Source organism: Chlamydotis macqueenii, chromosome 25 (genome assembly GCF_036417535.1).
Source record: "Chlamydotis macqueenii isolate bChlMac1 chromosome 25, bChlMac1.mat, whole genome shotgun sequence".
Classification (NCBI taxonomy): domain Eukaryota; kingdom Metazoa; phylum Chordata; class Aves; order Otidiformes; family Otididae; genus Chlamydotis; species Chlamydotis macqueenii.
This window is the reverse complement of record NC_141580.1, coordinates 3,603,965-3,624,558: the sequence shown is the minus strand read 5'-3', so window position 1 is coordinate 3,624,558 and position 20,594 is coordinate 3,603,965. Positions and strand designations below refer to the sequence as shown.

Here is a 20,594-nt window from a genome sequence, read left to right as displayed (position 1 = left end):
GGAAAGAGGGAGAAGACGACAAGTCAGGAGAGGCAGGAGATAACAGCAGCATGAGAAAGGCTGGAAGGACAGTGTGAACATCAAAGGAGAAAGAGGGGCTGAAGATGACTTATGGGAAATAAGTTATTTTTACTTAATAGGACATGCCAATTTTAAGCAGTTCTCCGCCAAGAGAAGAACTCCTTTGACATCACGGCTCTGGTGTGATTTGCCTTGGCTTCCTTCTCTAAGTGTGTTGTGCGAGGAGGCCATTCTGCCAAACTCCCCGAAAAGGACCAACCTCGCTTGCCCCTGAGCTCACAGCAACACCCCAGCTCCTCCAGTCCTCGTACAGGGCTCCCACTTTGTATTTTAACCATGCTCCTGCACCTAATAAGACTGATCTTTTCTTGACCCATTCAAAATAGCTTCAAACAAACCCAGTGTAATCCTTTTACCCGCCAAAATGCCATTTGCCAGGAATAACGTTGGTTGCAATCACGTCAACGGAAGTCAGCACTGCTGCATTCTATCCATCGCACACGACCGTGCATGTATGTGGTGACCCAGTTTGTTGTGAGCATTCATTACTTGTACACAGCCGTGTAAACGCCCTCTGAAACTCATTAGTGTCGCAGGGCACCAAGGCTCAAAAGTAATGAATCCCTCCAACTCTGCACAAGGTAGGAGCCCTCCCTTTCTGTTTATATGCCTGCAGCAACAATGACACTTTGGCTTCTGGCTTGGAGGACAGGGGCAGAAGAGCCTCCGAAGCCACCAGCCGTGTTCAGCATCGGCCGAGTGCGCTAATGTGATGGACATGCAGCTCCTCCACCAGCTGCTCTATGTAGGGTATGACCCATTAGCACAGCAGAGCTGGCTTTCAGGTCCATTTGTTTAAGTGCTGCTACCACAAGCAACCACACAGCCTCCAGAAACCCAAAGAATACAGCTGTTCAATGGGTTATTTACAACTCTGTAGCCAATCCATTAAAAATCCTCTGTGAGCGAAGGATAAAACCTTCAGGGAAAATGGGGAAGGTGACCCTAACCAGAAGGGAGACAGTTCAGGCTTCTTCCTTTCAGCTGAATTGATCTCACCCTGGGCTACTGTACCTCTGAATGGTGCTGGTGCCCCTTGCGGAAAGGCAAAGGTCACCCAGGACACATATTTGTGGGTCAGTATTTTCCAATACAGGCTAGGGTCGGTGGGAAAGCCTCTCACTGCTTTTCTCTGAGGTGAAGGACCAGCTCCGGACAAGCAAGGTTGAGTCACCATCCCTGGAGGCATTTAAAAGACATGTCGATGTGGCACTCAGGGACGTGGTTTAGCGGTGGACCTGGCAGCATTAGGTCTACAGTTGGACTCGATCTTAAGGGTCTTTTCCAGTGTCAATGATTCGATGATTCTAAGGTCGTGTTCCAGCTGAGATGCATCAGCCCAAGCTATACACGGCCCAGCATCATGTGGAGACAGAAAGATGGCCCTGCAAGGACAGCCACGCGGTGACTTAGCAACGGTCGCCCACCTCCCCTGGCCAGAGAAGTGAAGTCAGGAGGTATTTTAATAGACGAGTGATTAAACAGTGCAAAGGCAGAACAAGCAAGGCGCAACGCGGGAGAGGTGTGGAGTACTGTCTTTTCTCATGGTATCTTAGGTTTAAAAATCTTACTGTTCATATTCACAACCTTTTTTTTCCAGTTTCACCTTACAGTCGTTCCGCGATATCAGGCAATATGTTTACAAGTGCTGAGCAGCAGTAGGTGGCTTTAGCAGTTACACAAAGCTGCGTACTCAGCTACACGTGGCCAGCTCACCAGGAAAGCCGGCGTACACCTAGCACAGCGAAGGAGCCAAGTCCAGATCAACTCGTTGGCACTGCAGAAAAACTGGCAGTCTGCTCGTTGTCGGAAGGTAGCCTTGAAATAAATTCATCAATCCTGCAAACTTATTTCCATAATAAATACATATATATAATAAAACAAAAGACTTACCATGCAGTTTTGCCAGAAATGCTTATGTTTTATTAGCAAGTGTCAAGATGGGTGCTGTAACGCGAGTAGTTTTATTCACGACTTCTGAGAGTTCGCCAGATCTGGCAAACCAATCGCTCTCATCCTCCCTCCATGCTACAGTGCAAACCCCCCGAGACAGGGGATGGAGGAAAAGCTGCCGAGAAACTTCCCCAGCAAGGACCGCTCTGAAGTCCACTGGTGGGAGCTGGGGTCTGACGCACGTCCCCACGCTCCTCACCAGGACCGGTGGGAAGTCCATCAGCAGCCACTGCCTCAGCTCCTCCTCAGAGGCAGGAGAAGCCCGTGAGTGAAAGGGAGGGGAAAAAAAAAAAAAAAAAAGAGCTTGTGCCAGCTCAGTCCCCAGCAAGAGGATTAATGTTACCTTTAAAATTAGGAAATTGCTTCACAGGAATCTCTGCTAAGAAGCTATTAACATTGCCACACACTTAATGCTTCCCTTGCAAGGAAAAGGAAGGCTAGGAATTCACTCCTGGATGCCTCAGGTTTCCTGGCACGCTTCTTTATCCCTGTCTAAACAACAGCCCTCAACACCAAGCCAGCCACAACCTTGAACCACCCTGGTGTGACAGCAAGACTTTGAACTCTCCCTTTTAAAAATACTCTCCCTCGACACACCGATAATGATCACTGGGAGCTGGAACAGGACAGCCGGAGCTGTCCTGGGGGGGGATGCTCCAGGTAAGTTACACAAAGGCATTGTTGTACTTCCAGGAATTTCTCCACTAACCTCTCCAGGCAGAACCACCCTGCTTCCACTTTCAAAATCTGAGTAAGATGGGCTGCTGGGAAGAGAAATGACAAAGAGAACAGAACAATCTCAATTTTAAGTTCCTTGTTTTCTTTCATTCTTTCAGGAGAAGCTCCTGCAAACCCTGAAACGTATCCAACCCTTCCGACCAAAAAGTCTCCATTTCTGACCAAAGAGACACCAGAAACCTCAACGGCTGCCCCTGGGGCCTGGGAGGAAGGGAATTTTGCCCTCTGTTTTTGATGTTTTCTCCTCCCAGGACCCACTGGTGAGGGTAACTTCAGACAACTCCTAAACCAGCTGGATACAGTTTTCCTGGTACAGTTTTTGAAGAGAAAAATCACACCTGATACTGGCTTTCTAAACTGCCTGATTCCCAAGCATTTTTCTTCTCCAGTAGTTTGCTGATGAACACTGAAGCAGAAATCTTGGATGACTTCAAACTGCTCCCTAAGAATAAAGCCAAATAATGCTCTTTTCCAGCATGGCAAGACTGAGCGGAGCTCCTGCTAGGCAGTCTTCAGTTACTTATTTCTGAAATTGATGATTTGCTCATCTCTGACAAATAGAGCTAAAAGCAACCCTTGCCCCCAGGAACTTACTGCATGAAAAACAGGCAGAAAAGCACAACCCTGAGTAATCCAGAGGAGGAAAAGCAACTGTTCACCTTTCGTTGCTGTCATCATAAACACACAACTTCTGAGTTTTGGTATAAGTGACATTTTCAGAAGGAACGGAGTGGGTGAGAGGGACGGCGTGCTTCCCACTAGCATTCTGGAGCCCGTGCCAACCGTTACTTAAGCCCGTTAGTGTATTATTAATCCGCTTTCATAACGACCTGCGTTTCTCTAGCACAATGACCACAGTACAACCTGAGAACATTCTGCCCTGCTCAGTGCAAGCAGAGGTGGAACATCTGCACACAGCTCTATCTAGCCCTCATACACATTTCATACATCTCCCAAAACATCCCTGACAACTGCGGCTGTCCATCACTGTCAACACTCTCTTCTCTGCTTTAATCCTGACTCCAGGCTTAATGCAACTATAAAACACACATGTCCAAGAAGTACTTTTCCAACCACACTAACCTACAGGTCAGTCTTGCCTTCACCTCCTTGGGCTCTTTTTTCTTCAGCCAGGTGAAACAAAAACTGTTTTAAGTAGGCCATCAACAATCTGGTTTTTATTCCACAGTTACTGATACAGGAATACGCTGCTTTTCTCTCCCTTCCTCCTGCACCACAGGACATACCACTTTCCCCATGCCCCCCTTCTTTTTTTTTTTTTTAAACCAGACTTTGGAGAATCTTTACCTTATCTGTGTGAAGGTGTCCTGGCTCTATTTAGTGAGGGGGGGCTACAGTGGCAGCTTCTGTAAGAAACTGCTAGAAGCTGTTTCCCCCTGCAGCCCGTGGAGGCCCACGGAGGAGCAGAGATCCCCCTGCAGCCCGCGGAGGACCCCACGCCGGGGCAGGCGGGTGCCTGAAGGAGGCTGTGGCCCGTGGAGGGCCCGCTGGGGCAACTGTTCTAGAGGGACTGCACCCCGTGGAAGAGATGACCCATGCCGAAGCAGTTTCATGAAGAACTGGAGCCCCTGGGAGGGACCCCATGCTGGAGCAGGGGAGGAATGCGAGGAGTTCTTCCCCTGAGGAGGAAGAGCGGTGTAAAACGTGTGATGAACTGACCGCGACCCCCATTCCCTCTTCCCCCCTGTGCCGCTCGGGGGGGAGGTAGTAGAGATAATGTTAAGCCCGGGAAGAGGGAGGGGTGGGGGGAGGTTATCTTGTTCTCTGTCTCATTCTCCTGCTAGTTTTAGAAATAAATGAATACTTTTCCGCAAGTCGAGTCTGTTTTGCCCGTGACGGTAACGTTAAGGATTTCTCCCTGTCCTCATCTCAAACCTCGAGCCTTTTTCCTCATATTCTCTCTCCCTATTCCCCCAGAGGGTGAGGGCAGTGAGACAGTGACTGCGTAGTCTGGTCCCGAGCGGGGCTGAACTACAGCAGAAGGGTTTTCCTAAACTGTCCCCAAGAATGCCTGCTGGAGAATGTGGCATCAGACATTCAGCTAGGCAGCTAGCTTATTTTAACCAACTATTTTTACTATTGTCTATAAAGACATTCAGTGTATTTGCTCCGTTTAGGAGCTCAGCATCTTCAAAGCCTCTCATGAACAACAAATTCTCATTCTCTCTCAAAGCAAGTTAGATGCATGCGACGGAGTTTCTGAGCGAGGCCATCACACAGAACAAGGAGCTCAACACTGTTATTCTAATGGATTTTCATTTCTGTTGCCAGGTCAGTAATCCTTTTTCTCCCAGTGTCGCTCAGAGACTTCAAAAACCACAGCTGGGGTGGAACAGGCAGCGTTTGTTTTATCTGGGAGGACATCATATGGCAGGGTTCTTTTCCAACTGAATCAATTTATCTGCTGTTGACAGCAAGCATTCATCAGCGGTGATGCTGAGCTGTGCTACTCAGGAGGTTACTAAGAGTGCACTAGGCACACCATTTCCAGCTATCAATTTGACAAACATCCTAAACTATTTTATTTACCTTTATTTCCCTTCCTGAGGCTTGATAATCCATCAAACCTACTGTTTGTAGCATGCTACATAGCAGTTCTGGAAAAGGCTCTGATGCAGTAAAACCAGACTTCAGCAGCAGCTGAAGAAAGGAGAATCAGCAGCAGGAACACAGAGCTAAAAAAAAAAAATAAATCTCAAACAAACCAAAAAACCTCTTACACTTCCAAAATAAAAAAATAATTTCTTTGTGGCAAGAAATGAAGGTCTGGATCAGGATTTAAGCATGTGCTTTATTTCAGCGCAGGGCTTCACGCAGGCACATGCTGCAGCACTGCCTGGAAGAGAATTGCTCTTCCAAACTGAGAAAACCAAGCGACACCTGGTTACGTGCTCCTTCCAGTACCAGACGTCAAAGGCCCATTATCTGCACAGATCACTTTTCTTCTAACAGGCAGGGAAACGGAGGCAGGCAGATGAGCCGCTGGTCTCCAAGGATCCCAACAAGGCTAACGGCAAAGCTGGGAACAGACCCAAGGTCTCCGGCTGCGGAATGGAGCCGTGTCGCTGCTGCTCTGACTCATCCCGGGAACTGTTTGCTAAACACTAGGAAGCTTTTCAGAAGTCCCGCATGCTGTGTCAGCTATTCGGGTAGAAGCAGCGATTCCAAGTACTCTAAGGTCAACTCATCAGCCTCGGCACTGCTCTTCTCATGAAGGCCTCATGTTTGGAAGCCAGTGACAGTCATTTCTGGAATCCGCCTTCATCTACAGGAGTCACGATTTACTGGGAGATTAACAGTCACATTAAAGTCTGTAATCCTGCTGCCAGCACAAGAGGCAGCGCATCTTAGAATCTTCCTGACTCCTTTGTTACGTTCTGACAGCAAAACGCAGGATTTGTTCTGCAAAAAAGTCTTGGCTAGGGGATGAGCAGAGCTTTAAAACCCTTTCCTAAAGGAGTCTGTAGCCAAGGTATAGGAACCTATTTTTACTTTATTTTTGGCTAGAAAGATTGTTTCTTGCTCTTTTCTCCAGCGATCAGAGATGCAAAAAATCTTCAGTGCATGATCTACGCAGTGGATGTGACACACTGTTTGAAAGAGTCGTATCCCTTACCTTTTTCAGGAGGCAACTGAAGCTAAAATTGCATCATTTATCAACTATGTATTCAGCAGGATTACTTAAGCACTCAGGGGAAGAAAGCTGAGATACATGAGGTATTTTAAGCAGTGACAGCACACTTTATTGGACTTCCCGGTAGCCTGTGATGCCTAAGATTTGTAAGGAATACGATGACTAATGCGTCCTGAACAAAAACAGACCTGGCCATTGCATTCCTTTCGGGAATTCCACGTGGAAGAGGAGAATATCAGGTCTTAATATTTATTTATGCAGGTATCGCATGCTCTCTGCCTTGCCATCTGAGTGCAGCAGCAAAGCAGGTAGGACAAGAGAGTATCTGGCACAAGAAGCCAAGCAAAACACTTCCTGGTAATAATTTAGAACAAAGACTTTGCTTGACGTTTTCCTCCTCAAAGTGGGAGCAGGCAACAGGAGAGTATTAACTGCTCACACCCTCTCAGAAGGTGTAGGAGGGGCAACTCCTCGGATTTCAAAGCAATATACCGGCACCTTCCACCACCACAAAACCAGGGCTAAAGCTCAGGAATACAATAAAATCCAAGCTGTAAATCTCAAGCTGTAAATCTCACCTACAGTAAGTGATAGTGTTATACACAATCGACTCTTGCCATAACAGCAAATAATTTGTGTATTGCTCAAAAAGCTACAATCCGTTTTGTAGACTTTCCCAAAAAATACCACACGATACCCGCTCCTTTCAAAATGAAACACTGGTCGCAACTGTGTTCTCACTGCCAACGTAAAATTACAACTATTCTAGTAACGATGTTACAGCATTTGTAAGGGTAAAGGATGATGGCTGGGAAAGACAAACTCTCAGGGCAGAAGGGGAGTGTATTCGATGTAACGGGAATTTAATTTTACAGAAATAAGTTTCCTAGGGTAATAAAACTTGTTGCAGAAGTTTCTCTCTACTCTCCCAGTAAGCATTTGAACGCACACGTTTTCCAGCGCACCAAGTAATGTAAGGCAGGAGATCTTCCAACAGGTTCCGTTAAAACTGACGTTTTCCCAAAAACCAAAAAAACCCCAAGAGGAATGTTTCTGTACCTGTGAAGCAAGCCTCCGCATGGCCTCTTCCTGGCGCCGGCGCATTTCGGGAGTCCCGGGGCAGCTCCCGCTGGTGATCGACGAGTGAGCAGAAGGCGGCTGGGTTAAGGGCAGCTCTCGGTTTGCATCCACATCTGTCCCAAGGAAAAAGATCATGAATTGCTACAGGACAAGCACGACCGACGTTGTTATTACAGACCAAGCAGCTGCTGTTTTCTGGCGGGTCAGGCACGGCAGTTAAAATACTTTCCACAAATACTCTGAGTAGGATTTCAGACAGCGGCAGACTGTGACACTGTCCAGTCAGGCCAGAGGCTCCCCAAGAAACTTCTTTTGGAAGCAGCACTTTCAGGAAGGACCGCTCAGATAAAGGATCGAGCTTGGCTTATTCCTCTTCTTCACTGTAATTTCATTGACTGTAAAATAATCACAACCACCGAGCGAACCGTGCGCTCCATCCTCAAGTTGGGTGTATTTCAGCGCAGTCCTCTCCTACTCTGCCGTTCTGCCAACAGATCGTTATGAACAATCGCTGGTTAATTTGGCTCTTAGTCCTTCTTCAGTGGAGACAGTCAGTTTTTCTGAATTATGTGCCTGTTTTATAACATTAATAAATGGAGAGCCACCGCTAATATATCCATCTGAAGCCCATTAATGAGTCAGAGGAAGAGAAGCAGGAGTAGTACCAGGATCTGGCAAAGGCTTGCAAGCAACAATGAATTATACTGGAATAATCTGTCAAGTTTAACTGCTTTCTACTGCATTTCAGCTGTTTCTTTTGCCAGGCAAAGCAGAAATTGGCTTTACCAGCAGATTGCTACAGCAGTTCGTTCACCTGGCCTTTGTGGAGAACATTTTCAAACCACTCTTATTTTCACTCACAGGCACTCACCCAGAGTATTTCTGAATGACACTAAGACAGGTAGGACTTGATCATGTCCAGTTAGTGATTTCTTTATTTCAGGAATGCTGAAAAGCAGCAGTCCTCTTCAGTCCAGCCTGTACTAGCAGAGGGTTTTCCTGAACGGGTTGCTGCAACGCATCCTTGAGCTTGACTTGAAATCATAATGCAAACAATGACCCATTTAATGGCAAACAACAAAGGAGGACGGCTACTGCCTACATAATCAAACCCTGAACGTGTTAGCAACGATGCACATTCTTGACTTTGAGCATGCAGCAGCACCTTCACCAGTATTATTTTCTGAGACAGGAATTAAGAGTACGACTGTAAGAGCATGACACATTTACTAATGCTGATAGCACAATTGCTGTAATATAGCCAGGTCACCTGATTATCATTTATTATTAAATATAGATTTTACTAAGCATAATAGATTTTTTTTTTTCCCCAGTATGTAAAAAATATCAAGGAAACTTGCAGAATAATTATTACCTTCTATAGCTAGACTAGGACTTGTGATCTCTATGGGAAGTTAAGTCGGATTAGATGACTGGTTCTGAAGGACTCCGTCCCAATAACGAACACTGAGGAATCATTCAGCTTTCAACTCCCTGGACAAACCACAGTGCGAACTAAACAGCAGCATGTGAGGTGTGACCAGGGATCCTTGTCCTCTCTGCATGAAACGTCCAAGCTTTTAGTCCAGAAACAGTTAAGGACACTGGTCTCTTTAATCTCCACGATCCCTCTAAGCAGACTGGGGAGACACACAGTTGGTGCACTCCAGAGCTGCAGTTAAAATACAGAAACGAGCCCTGCCTTTCACTACGCGTTGTTCACTTAGCGCTGACAAGTGACACTATTCAACATGCCAACGCTGGGTGACATTTCAGACACTTCGACAGGGCTAAGAGGGCTGCATTCCAGTAAACAGATTTAACTACAGCTTCACTGAGATACAGTGACCTAGTTCTTTAAAGACACCTTTAGGTACCTAACTCAGTATTTTTAGTCCTGTCTTATCCACTCACCGACAGCTGAATGATTTTAGAACGTTGTCATCCCCACCTGCAAACATGTCAGCGCAGTGATGGGAATTGCACGGGACCACAAGAGGCAGAGCAATCCTGGGTCCTGAGCCTGCATGGGCTGGCAACCCACCCTACACATTTATACCACGACAAACTGGGATAAACAAACTGTACGGGAAGGAGAACGCACTGCCGTGGGTTTGTAATAACAGAATACTGGAAATTAAAACTGGTGTCTTCCCAATCAGAGAAAACCCACAATGCTTCTAAGTCAGAGAAGTAAGAGAGAGACTATTTTGACTCTTAAAAAACTAGATTTGGAACAGGAGTAGTGTAAATACTGCTGACAAGCGCTTCCATTGCTTGGCAACAAAGACTAAGCTGATTTCTTGGGCCTGAGGAGGAATGAGATCTTTTCAGCCAAAACCATTATAAAAGCTGATGGAAAAGGTCTCTGACTTTTGAAGATGGCTGTACCACTGTACTTACGTTTAGGAGAGGCATGTGGGCTGTCAGAAGCAATCTGTCTCATCCGTGTGCCGTGGCAGCTGAGCGCAACCAGTCTGGAGATGATGGCGGTTTTTCCAAACCCGATGTTCCCAACGATCACTACACCTCGGTTGACGCTGGTGTTTGAACTCTGCAGCTGCGCGTCTATCTCGTGGAACACCCAGTCCCGGCCAACGAAGACGGACTCGGTGGTGATGCTGGGCACCTCGAAGAGCAGTGGTTTCAGAGAGATGTCAGGAGGTCTGTAAGGTGCGAAGCGTACTACAAAGAAGAAACACAGGGAAAGAACATAAACATCAACACTAACAGCAAAACTACAGTTCGGAAGTTGCTGTTTAATCTTCCTTAGACATCTTTTTATTGCCCATGCTGAAAAAAAATACAAGCTTCTTTATTACCCACAGGTTTCTTCTTAAAAGCACCTGGCTCATTCATAGCATTTTGAACCAGAGGAGTTCAGAGGACGTTACAGGAAGAAGCAGTTCACAGCTAGGGAAGGTGTAGCTGCAGAAATGAAATTTCTTGCTTAAAGGCACCATAACTCAAGGCCTTGACACAGGCAGAACAGTGCTTTCAGGGCAGCTGCCCCTGGGACACAGCACTGTGTGTCTGTTCAACACACAGATACGGAGTATCTCTGCTCACCTCTTCCATCCAAGAGCACAAAAAAAAAAAAAAAAAATCTTAGTGCCTAGAAGTGTTGAATTCATCTAAGCAAAGTTATTTCAACTCTTCTAAAGTACATAAATGAAACCAGACTGCTCATAGGACTTGCCTGGATGGCAATGAAAATATTCTCTCCTTCACAAGGAGAAGTCGCAAGCAATGTAAAGTTAACAGGGAGTGCAAGAAACACCTCCCCACCAGACCACACACGCTGGTGCAACGCACACCTAAAACCACGGATATCAATCGTGTCACTTTTCCCACTTTTTGAATGTACAACAGAATGTACAACTAAACCCAAACCAGCCTTGAAACTTTTTCAGGAACATTTTGGAGTGGAAGGAGAGGGCATCTGCCGAGCCTTCCATTTGGCACAAGCTCTCTAGGGACGGCACACCTAAAACGAGTAACAATTGCGCACAGAGCCGGTGCAAAGATGCCATTAGAAGGATCAACTCATGTGGTGCGTTCTGCTTGTGATCCGTAACTGGGAAATGATAGGTATACATATAAAAAAAAAAAAAAAAAAAAAAAAAAAAAAGAAGTGATGGAAGTGCTTTGTCTTGGCAGAGACAGTTGCTGGATCTTCCCACTTCATGACTGAAATAGTTTCTTAATTAAAAACTTTCAGATGGCAACCACAAAGGTGGTTCCCACTCAGGAGCTAAAAACTGCGTGTTTTAGCTGCAAACCTTGAATTTTAGAACATAATTCCTTCAAGTCAGGGCTTACTCAAGCAGATGGAGCTACACCAGTGGGACACAATTTCAGACCTGGACCTTGTACGGCAGCTCTGAACACACCTTCCAACTGCAACACGTGTGTTGTACTTGACATACAACACGTATGTAAACCCACATGACAGCTGTGGAAAACCTGAGCTGTGGATCACTGCCGTCGAATTCAATTTGTTTTGAGCATATGGCACGCTGCAAACAAAAACCACTGTACAAAATCTAGATGTCTTCACAGCACCTTTTAAAAGAAATCCCACGAAGCTGCAGAGGAGTTCCCCAAGCATGGCTGCAGAAGGATTTAAGGTTAAAAAAAAACAAAAAAAAAAAACCCAAAAAAAACCCCCCACCAAAACAGTGAAAACCCTTTGGTTTCTCTGAAGTTTTAAAAGCTCTCAGGCACTTAAAAAGCACAAACATCATTCAGCAACTGCTGACGTCTGTCACTCCTTCAGTTGCTCACCCTCCGCTGCGGACGTGCGGGCGATGGTTTAATCCCCACGCAGCCCTCCCAGCCTGGCCCGAAGGCCCTCCGGGGCACAGATAACGCTACCGCACCAGACTTTGTACTGAACTCACTGAAAACAGTTTATCCAGTTACAACAGTGGGATGCTTCAGCTACACGGGAAGAGGTCATGGATGTGCTACCGCCCTGAAGCTCTTACTGTAAATACAAACACATGGCTTTCGAACAGACCAGCACGCGGTGCCAAGCTCTGCGCTTTGGGATGAGCTCCACTCCCAGGCTGTGCAACAAATCCCTCTGGAAGCTACAAACCATGCCAGAGCCCGCTGCCTTCCAGTTCCCCCAGCCTCCCTCTGAACCAGCCCCACAGCAGAAGAGCTGCTCCCCCCCGCCTCTGCCCCAGCATCGCCCCGTCCCCGCGCCCTGACGCCATCCCTGCACGGGGACCCTGCCCAGGGAACCACCAAACTGATGCCCACGGCTCAGATCACCTTGAAATCCTGCACAGACCTGACCAGAGAGCTGATAAAGGAGCTGGGATTTAATGTTATATCAGCTACGTCTAAGGAAAATAGCTTTATTTTAAAGTGTTAGGTATTTTGAATTTCCTTTTTTTTATTATTATTTTTAAACTGATACAGAAAATGCTGCAGACAGGAGCTGTATCCTTATTCCCACTTGAAAACGATCAACGTGCTTTAAATTCATCCGAGGGTGGAGACGGCTTTGGAGCCGCGTGAGCTCGCAGGCAGCTCGTTTGATTCCCGCCGCTGGGGCCTGTCACGCGAGCGCAGCGCGATGTGCTGGCAGGGGAAGAGGCTGGAGAAGCAAAACCGCAGGTGGTGGGAGGGGACGAGGCAGCAGGGCTGCGAGGCCCAGGCAGCGGCGGGGCCGCGCGCCCCCGTGTCCCCACCTCGGCTCCCGGCTGCGGCAGCGCCAGCCCGGCTCTCGGTGTCAGGAGGGCCGATGGGGGTCCCGACGGAGGACGGCACGTTGCACAAGCAACGGCATGTGGCTGAGATCACCAGCTGTAGCGGTCCGACCGATGCAAACGAAGTGTCTGACAAGGGAAATTTTTATTTGCACCATGCCATCAATACTATACATAGAAAAATACATTTTAAAAAATTCAAAAGCCTCCATTTGGAAAAGATAAAGCGGAGGTTTGTGCTTGATAAGATACAGCTTTACTTGTGTGAGTGTACACGTATGTGACATGTCATGTTAGTTAGTGACAATGGACAATAACATTCTTCTGAAAGCCAGAAGTCTAACAGGTACCAAACAGTCTCGGGGCTAACGCAGAGACACGACTGATCCAACAGAAAAGCTACGGGATCCAACAGCTCCTACTTTACACGGTGGAGAGCGAGACTCACATCTTGGTTTCTTTTCATAGAATCATAGAATGGTTTGGGTTGGAAGGGACCTTCAAAGCCCACCCAGCCCAACCCCCTGCCAGGAGCAGGGACATCTCCAACCAGATCAGGTTGCTCAGAGCCCCGGCCAACCTGGCCTGGAACGTTTCCAGGGATGGGGCTTCCACCGCCTCTCTGGGCAGCCTGGGCCAGTGCTCCACCACCCTCAGTGGAAAAAATTTAATCCTAATATCCAATCCAAATCTACCTCCCTCTACCTTAAAACCATTACCCCTCATCCTATCACAACAGGCCCTGCTGAACAGCCTTTCCCTATCTTTCCTGTAGGCCCACTTGAGTTACTGGAAGATGGCTCTAAGGTCTCCCCGGAGCCTCCTCTTCTCCAGGCTGAACAGCCCCAGCTCTCTCAGCCTGGCATAATAGGAGAGGCTGAAAATGTTAACTAAAACAAACCAAAGCTTGTCGTGTTACGTGCACAATTGAAAAAAAAAAGCCACTGGGCTGAAAATGAGCAGGAGCAAAATTATAGAATCACAGAATCACAGAATGGTTAGGGTTGGAAGGGACCTTCAAAGCCCACCCAGCCCAACCCCCCTGCCAGGAGCAGGGACATCTCCAACCAGATCAGGTTGCTCAGAGCCCCGGCCAACCTGGCCTGGAACGTTTCCAGGGATGGGGCATCCACCACCTCTCTGGGCAGCCTGGGACAGGGCTCCACCACCCTCAGTAAAATATTTTTTCCTAATATCTGATCTGAATCTACCTCCCTCTATTTTGAAACCCCTCGTCCTGTCACACCAGGCCCTGCTGAAGAGTCTCTCCCCATCTTTCAGGAAAAGGCCCCTCCTGCTTTACCACACAGGTCACCCTCTGCTACACAAAGTGAATTTTTCGTTATTTTAGTTGTTGAAAGAGTCTAAAATGCCTATTCACAAATAATTTGGTTTACAGATTCTCCTCTCTTCCAACAGGGATTTTTTTCTCAGCTACGTTGGCAATCAGCAGCCCCACCTCATCAGCCGGTTTACATTTTGCTCTGGATGTGTTCTGCTGCCATTTCAGCATCCCGGTGGAAGACCCATCTCGCTGTCCAAAGCAAGCTCTTGCGGGCTAAGACGCACAGCCCAGGTGAGAAGCGCTTTAATATTTATTACACTGAAAAGCAGTTCTGAATAACACAGCATCAACCATCTGCCGTGTCCTTCGTTAAATAAGAACCCATAAATTAGTCAAACATCTGAGCCGATTTTCTTTACTTGCTTTAGAGCGCAACGCCTCTCAAGCGTTGTTTAAAGGTGTACATCCATCAGGATGAAACCACAGCCTCTTTTGCACAGACTACGCGCCTAAAATGGCTAAACTCTATTTTAGCATTTTCAAGAAGCGCATTAAATTCTCTTACCCAAAAGGTGACAGTATTAAACACACACCATGAGGAAAAAAACCCAGAAAATTATAAAAGTTTAAGGAAAACATGCTACTGCCATGTTGCTCGTATTGATAAACAATACACCGGCGGAGCCTGAGCCATCCTCTCCTCCCCTCCAAACCTCACCTAAACACTACAGTCCTCCACACCCTGCATCACATTGGCTTTTTGGAGAAAAAACCCAAAATCACAACAGCAGCAGTTGGGTGGTTTAATGCCACACAATCCGGTTGCCATCTGGCTCCCGCTGCGAGGTGCATCCCAGCCATCACCTCGTACTCTGGGTCACAGCAACCCCGAACAGCCTCCCATCCCGCTGGCTGGAAACAGCAAAAGCCAAAATCACGTTCAGCATCCTACTACAAACCTGCTGCTGGTGCGAATGCTTCTCACAGTTTTCGCTGTTGGGATTGCTAAACAACTCCCCTGCTTCAAATAATTGATTTAACAAAAAATAGCAGGGACGGGCTCCCATTTAGTTTCTCTGCACTGGGATTCTTGAACACTGGGAACACATCAGCGGGCTGTAACGTGTCCCCCCGACGCAGGGCCAGGAGCTGCTTCGCTATCACAGCCCAGCGCCAAGAGCAGAGGTATTAAAGTTAAACCCAAGTTTAGGATTTCCAGTTGGAACAAGAGCTGGTGATCATAACAGTCCAGATTGATACAATTTCACAGTAATATCTGGAACATGCAGTATTTTTTTGGGGGAAAAAAACCTCCTCACATATCAATTTAATGAAAATATTTCCAAATAGTGATGCCTTGGGTTTTTCACATCCTCTCCTTTTCCCTCTCTTTTTAAAAATAGCACGGCACCTCAACTAGGATCAGGAGCAAATTCCAAAACCTGAAAATGCTGCTGCTATTCTCATGCAATCTCCACAAAAAAAAAAAAAAAAGAACAAAAAAAAGAACCCAAAGAAAATATGTAGTGCTACATGAGTTTCAAAAGTGTGTCTGGAAAACAATTTGATTCTGTTCCTACAATAAAGTTTAATGTTTTGGATGCAATCACTGCAAATTACGAATCCTTGGCAAGCGGCTCCCTTCGAACATATGGAAATTTTGTCTGTCAAACTTTGCTTTCTTCACTTACTGCCTGCTAATACACTTCTGGAACTGCCTCACCAGCCAGTATGATTTCATTACAGCCTGCGATCCAAAGCGACGCAAAACCACTTTTTTCTTCCAGGCGGGGGCTCGTGCGTTTGGTAGAGGTCCCAGGCAGGCTGTAACAGGTCCTGCTCGCGGTGTCGCTGAGCAAAAACCCAACCTGCCACCCTCCGGCTCCCCATCTCCTCACCCAAGGATGGTGGACACTTGCTCAAAAGGAAAACTTAATGTACCACCAACAGAATCTCCTCTCCCTATGTACAGGGCAGAACAAGCTAGTCTCATGGCACAGCAAGGACCAGAAAAAAATCCCAAATGAGCTTTCTCAGCTCTTTACTCATCGGCGCAACGACAAATGACAGAGATGGAGCAACAACCTGGTGACCAGCTGCAGATGCAGGGCTGTCCCGGTGACGGCCGGAGGATGCAGCCAACGACCACGCTCAGATTAAACGGGGCTGGAAGCGGTAGCGTGGGCTGAAACCCCAAGGAAACGGGGCGAACCGAGCTGGAGTTGCCTGGAAATAAACCAAATGCTAAAATGTCAGCCCTGGCTTCTCAAGGCTAATGTCTTTTTTTTTTTTTTTTTTTTTTTTTTTTTCGGAATTTGCCAGGAAGAACCACAAAAATTTCCCCTCTCAAAAGGCCTTTCAGAAATCGAAGGGCTGCCTGAATACTGGCATTGTGAGTGTCCGTAAGAGGGATGCGTCGGGATGGCGGCTCCATACACCACGCGCGGCTCCTTCCCTACCGGTACGCTGCAAAATGCAAATTTGCAATCCTTCGGGTTTTGTTCAAAAAAATGGAAGAAAGAAAACATGAAAATTTTGCGTTTTTCAGAAACTATCGAATTATTAGCGCCACAGCACTCGGAGACTGACGGAAGGCTGGTAGGGGAGCAACCAGGGAGAGGAATTTGGAGATCTTTTGCAGGAATATCTGTTTGTGACATAGGGGTGGATGTATAGGTTCAGTCCCAGGATGTCCACAGGCACACACAGCCCATCCCACCACCCCGGACGGGGCTGCCGGGCTCAGGGAGGGCAGCACCCTCAACACGCTGAACATGGAAGAGATGGCCATCACCGCGCCTCGGGCCACAGAGCGGCTCTGGACGGCAGCATGGGGGCTGCAATTCCGCACATCCTGGTTTTAATGTACGATAAGCTGTTTTGTACTTGTGTTCTTGAAAAGTGAGGCTGCTCAGACTTTGGGCTACTTCAGCAACACTGTTCCTCCAGAATCCATCTTCACCCCATGGCTACAGACAGCGTGCATCTGGCAAGCCAGGTATTGATGTCAGCCCAGAGAAGCAACCCCAAAAGGTTACACTGACGGCCCTTCACTGACCACAGAGCACCAGGGCAGCAACCGGGCAGCCGCTGCCAGACAAAAACACTGAGTTCATGACTACATTTATTTTCTTTCCCCTTCAATTTGGCCATGAGAGCAAGAAGGACACTGGAAATAAAGAAGACTGGTTTGCATCCTCATGGAGGGGCCGCGCTTAGTACCTGTACATGAAACACTCCTGCTCCGGTGTTTTCATGAGGACGCGGATGATACGGCTGCAGTACAAGCTCCCACCCCAGAGAGCCCCGAGGCCACTGGCGCGCTCCTACCTCGCAGGTCCTGCTGCGTGCGGGCGCCGGCCATGCTCTGCCGCGGCATTCGGAGGGAGGTCCGCAGGGGAGTGTGCCTCTGCTCGTCCAGGTAAGCGAGGTCTTCTAGGTGGGCTGAGCTGGTAGCTGCCAGGAGAAAGCAAACAACTGCATCACACCCAGCTTTCCCATCTAATACTCTGGTTATTGTATTTTTCATTTTTTAAACAAAATATACGGAGTTGTAACTACATTGAGTCAGCATCTCCAAGATGAGCCAAGTCTAATTTCCCCTAGCAAGGAGCAGAGAAGGGTTTCGGTAACGTTTTCTCCTGTCCCATCAGGATTTGCTCTGATTTGGTTTCCTGTTGACGTTCACAAACAAAAAAGGACAAACAGGGAACGGAGACACGGAGTCTCATATCTGGTCCAACGTCTCCCATCACAAAACTTACGGAATCGTGTGTGCAGAGCTTGACAGAGGCAGGCGGCGTTTCCTGCTAACCAGAAGACAACTCAATAGCGCATTTTATGCTGAAGCCCACAATCTCCTCTTCAATTATTTTAGAGCTACTTAGTTTGAATATTAACAATTATCTGTTCAGAAAGCCAGAACTGGTGGCAGAAAAATTAAACTTTCAAACCAGCAAAAATACACAAATAAATGAAAAAATTGTTATTTGAACTAAAGAAGACAACTTTACTATTCCAATGTTGCTTGCTCATGGGAGAATTCAGTTTTCCTTACAAGGCTAGATTAACCAGGCACAATTTATGGGTCTCTGCTGAAGGTGCCATCACTACACGACAGCGATCACTTCAGCAAGCATTTTTCAGCAACACTTTTTCCACAGCTGCCTCATGATTACAAATACTTTAAAATCTCATTTCATAATGCACAATTGGGTGGGGAATGCCTCTGGGTCGTATCAGCGGGGAATGACCAGTGGCCACAGAGCTGCATCCATCGATATTTTTTTTTTTAATGGTGGCAACTGGAAGATAGGAGAAAATATAGTTTAAACAAAACAAATTCAGATCGCTTGCATCTGAATTTACCCACTATTCTGCCACGTCAGAACCCTTTTCAGCCAAGTAATTTACAGGCTATTATAAAATGAAGGAATGAAAAGTTCACTGCATTAAATAATCTTCCCAATTATGAACAGAAATCTTAAAAATAGTCTTTGCAGATCACCAGCTCTGTTCTTGTTCTGATCACCATTTCCACAATTCACATCAAACATTCACTGATGCAAATCAAGTTGCAGATACTCAGTTGCTGAGTACTCTGTATCCAATACTGCTTTTTTCCCTTTAGTTTTTGGTCAATTACCATAACAAGATTATTATTTTAAATTGAACTAATTAATTAGATGACTTCTTCAAAGACTGCCTGTGAAGCTGCCATTAATTCTTTGCTGTGAAATGGGTAAATATTTTGATGTGGCTCCCTAGAGTAGCTCACGGCACTGGACTTCGCATCCTTCCTCCCTGCCACCCACCGCAAGACGTAACAATTCAACAAAACTGAAAGGCAAAAAATTTCAAAACCAAGAGAAACATTTTTTTCATACAACACCTAATGACCACACAAAAAACCTTCAAAAAGTTGTGTTGCAGCCAAAAACTAAGCAAGATTCAGAGACTGTAACCTGGGGTGGGGAGAAGGCAGCAATTTTTAACGCTGTTTTTCAAATGGCCTGAACTCTCCATATAGATTTTAAGAAAAAAAAAAAAATAAAATAAAAGAGAGACAGAGAGAGTGGACAAAAGGTAAACAAAAAGAAGAGATAAAACCGAAGTCTGTTTTTAGAAGTCCTTCATGCTCTTCTACTCTTGCAAAGTTGATTAGATGTTGGCTGTGAAGAAGCAGATTAGAGCTGAAACGCCGCAATTAGAAAGCTGGGGCTTTAGCATGGATGCAGGCAATCTTCTGTGAGCACTAACCCACTGCAGCCCGCTCACAGCGCCTCCAGCGCTCAGCTTCGGGTTCCCCTTACACCACCGTGGCACATGAAACGTGCCTTTGGCAGAAAAACGTGTGCCAGTTAGGTCAGCTTTCTGAGCCGGGGAGCGGCACTGGAGGAGCGGATATTACTGCAGCAACCTCGGGCTGATCCAAAGCATCCCGGGGTAGCCAGCCCAGGGAGACAAACCCCAGGCACTGCTTACCCAGGATTGCCCAAAATTCACATTATTCCTATAACAGAGAATCAGTTTTACAATATGATGACTGGTACCGCGCCAGGCAGGCCGGTCATTCCACCTCAGCCTTCATCCCACCCTCCACGCGAGCACCAGCTGGAGCACGCCTATGTACGTGATGCAGTCACACACACGGCTGCCCACTTTCTCAGGAAAAGTAAGATCTTAAGAAATGATCCCTTTCTTGTTACATAAAAATCGCTTTCCACTTCATTTGATTGTCATGCAACAAGACAAAAAGCAGCCAGGCAGGATTGTCTAGCACCGGCTGGTGATTTTTAGGATATGCTGAAAATCCACACCAGAAATAGACCAAATTGATCCTGGGAGAGTTTAGAAAGGCAACATTCAGGCAAAGGAGACTCCCTTTAAAAAAAAAAAAAAAAAATCAAAATCTAAATGCTTTTCTTTTCTATTTGCAAATGACACTGCAGTAAGTTTATGCAGAGCATTAAACTGGGATAAGGATTATCCCCCTTCTCCAGGCGTTTCTTCTCCCTTTGAATGGCAGTTATTAACGCGTTACACGCAGAGCTCAGCATTTTGCTGCGCCAAGGCTGCGTCGCATACAATAAACAAACCGACCGGCTGAAAGAACTACTGTTTTTTGTGAAGACACCACATTTTTTCTTTACTGACTTCTGTTAAAGATCCTCATATGACTTCAGTTCAAGCTACCCTGTTGCAGCTGCTCCTGCTTCTCCGAAAGAAAAAAAATAAAGAAACAAAAAAAAATCCCCATACTGGACTTGCCGCTAAAAATATATATACACACACACATATATATGTGAGCATGTGTGTGTATCTCTCTATCAGCTGCTGAAGGACAACATTTCCTCCCTCTAAATTCCGTAATATTCAGTCCTGCTCCAGTCCCATTTTAATTCCATCAAGCACATTCAGAGCCATCAAGGATGATCAGAAACATTAATCTTACTGGTAATTTCATTTCTTTATAAAAAATCATTCAATAGAGCAAACGAGGTAAAAGCTCATTTTTCCAATTTATGTAACAACAGTTAAAACAAAAATTATTTTCTCCCCAATTACTCACCAACAAAGA

General features: G+C 46.4%; 1 protein-coding gene across 1 annotated transcript in view; it reads right to left on the bottom strand.

Annotated features, from left to right (window-relative positions):
* Positions 1-20,594, bottom strand: part of TANC2 (tetratricopeptide repeat, ankyrin repeat and coiled-coil containing 2) — a 241,105-nt gene that overhangs the window by 54,712 nt on the left and 165,799 nt on the right. Inside the window, exons 10-12 of the mRNA XM_086766662.1 lie at positions 17,345-17,470; positions 9,911-10,192; positions 7,487-7,620 (exon numbers count right to left, since the gene is read on the bottom strand). Of these exons, the coding sequence (XP_086622788.1) occupies positions 7,487-7,620; positions 9,911-10,192; positions 17,345-17,470 (542 nt within the window). The remainder of the gene's footprint in view (positions 1-7,486; positions 7,621-9,910; positions 10,193-17,344; positions 17,471-20,594) is intronic.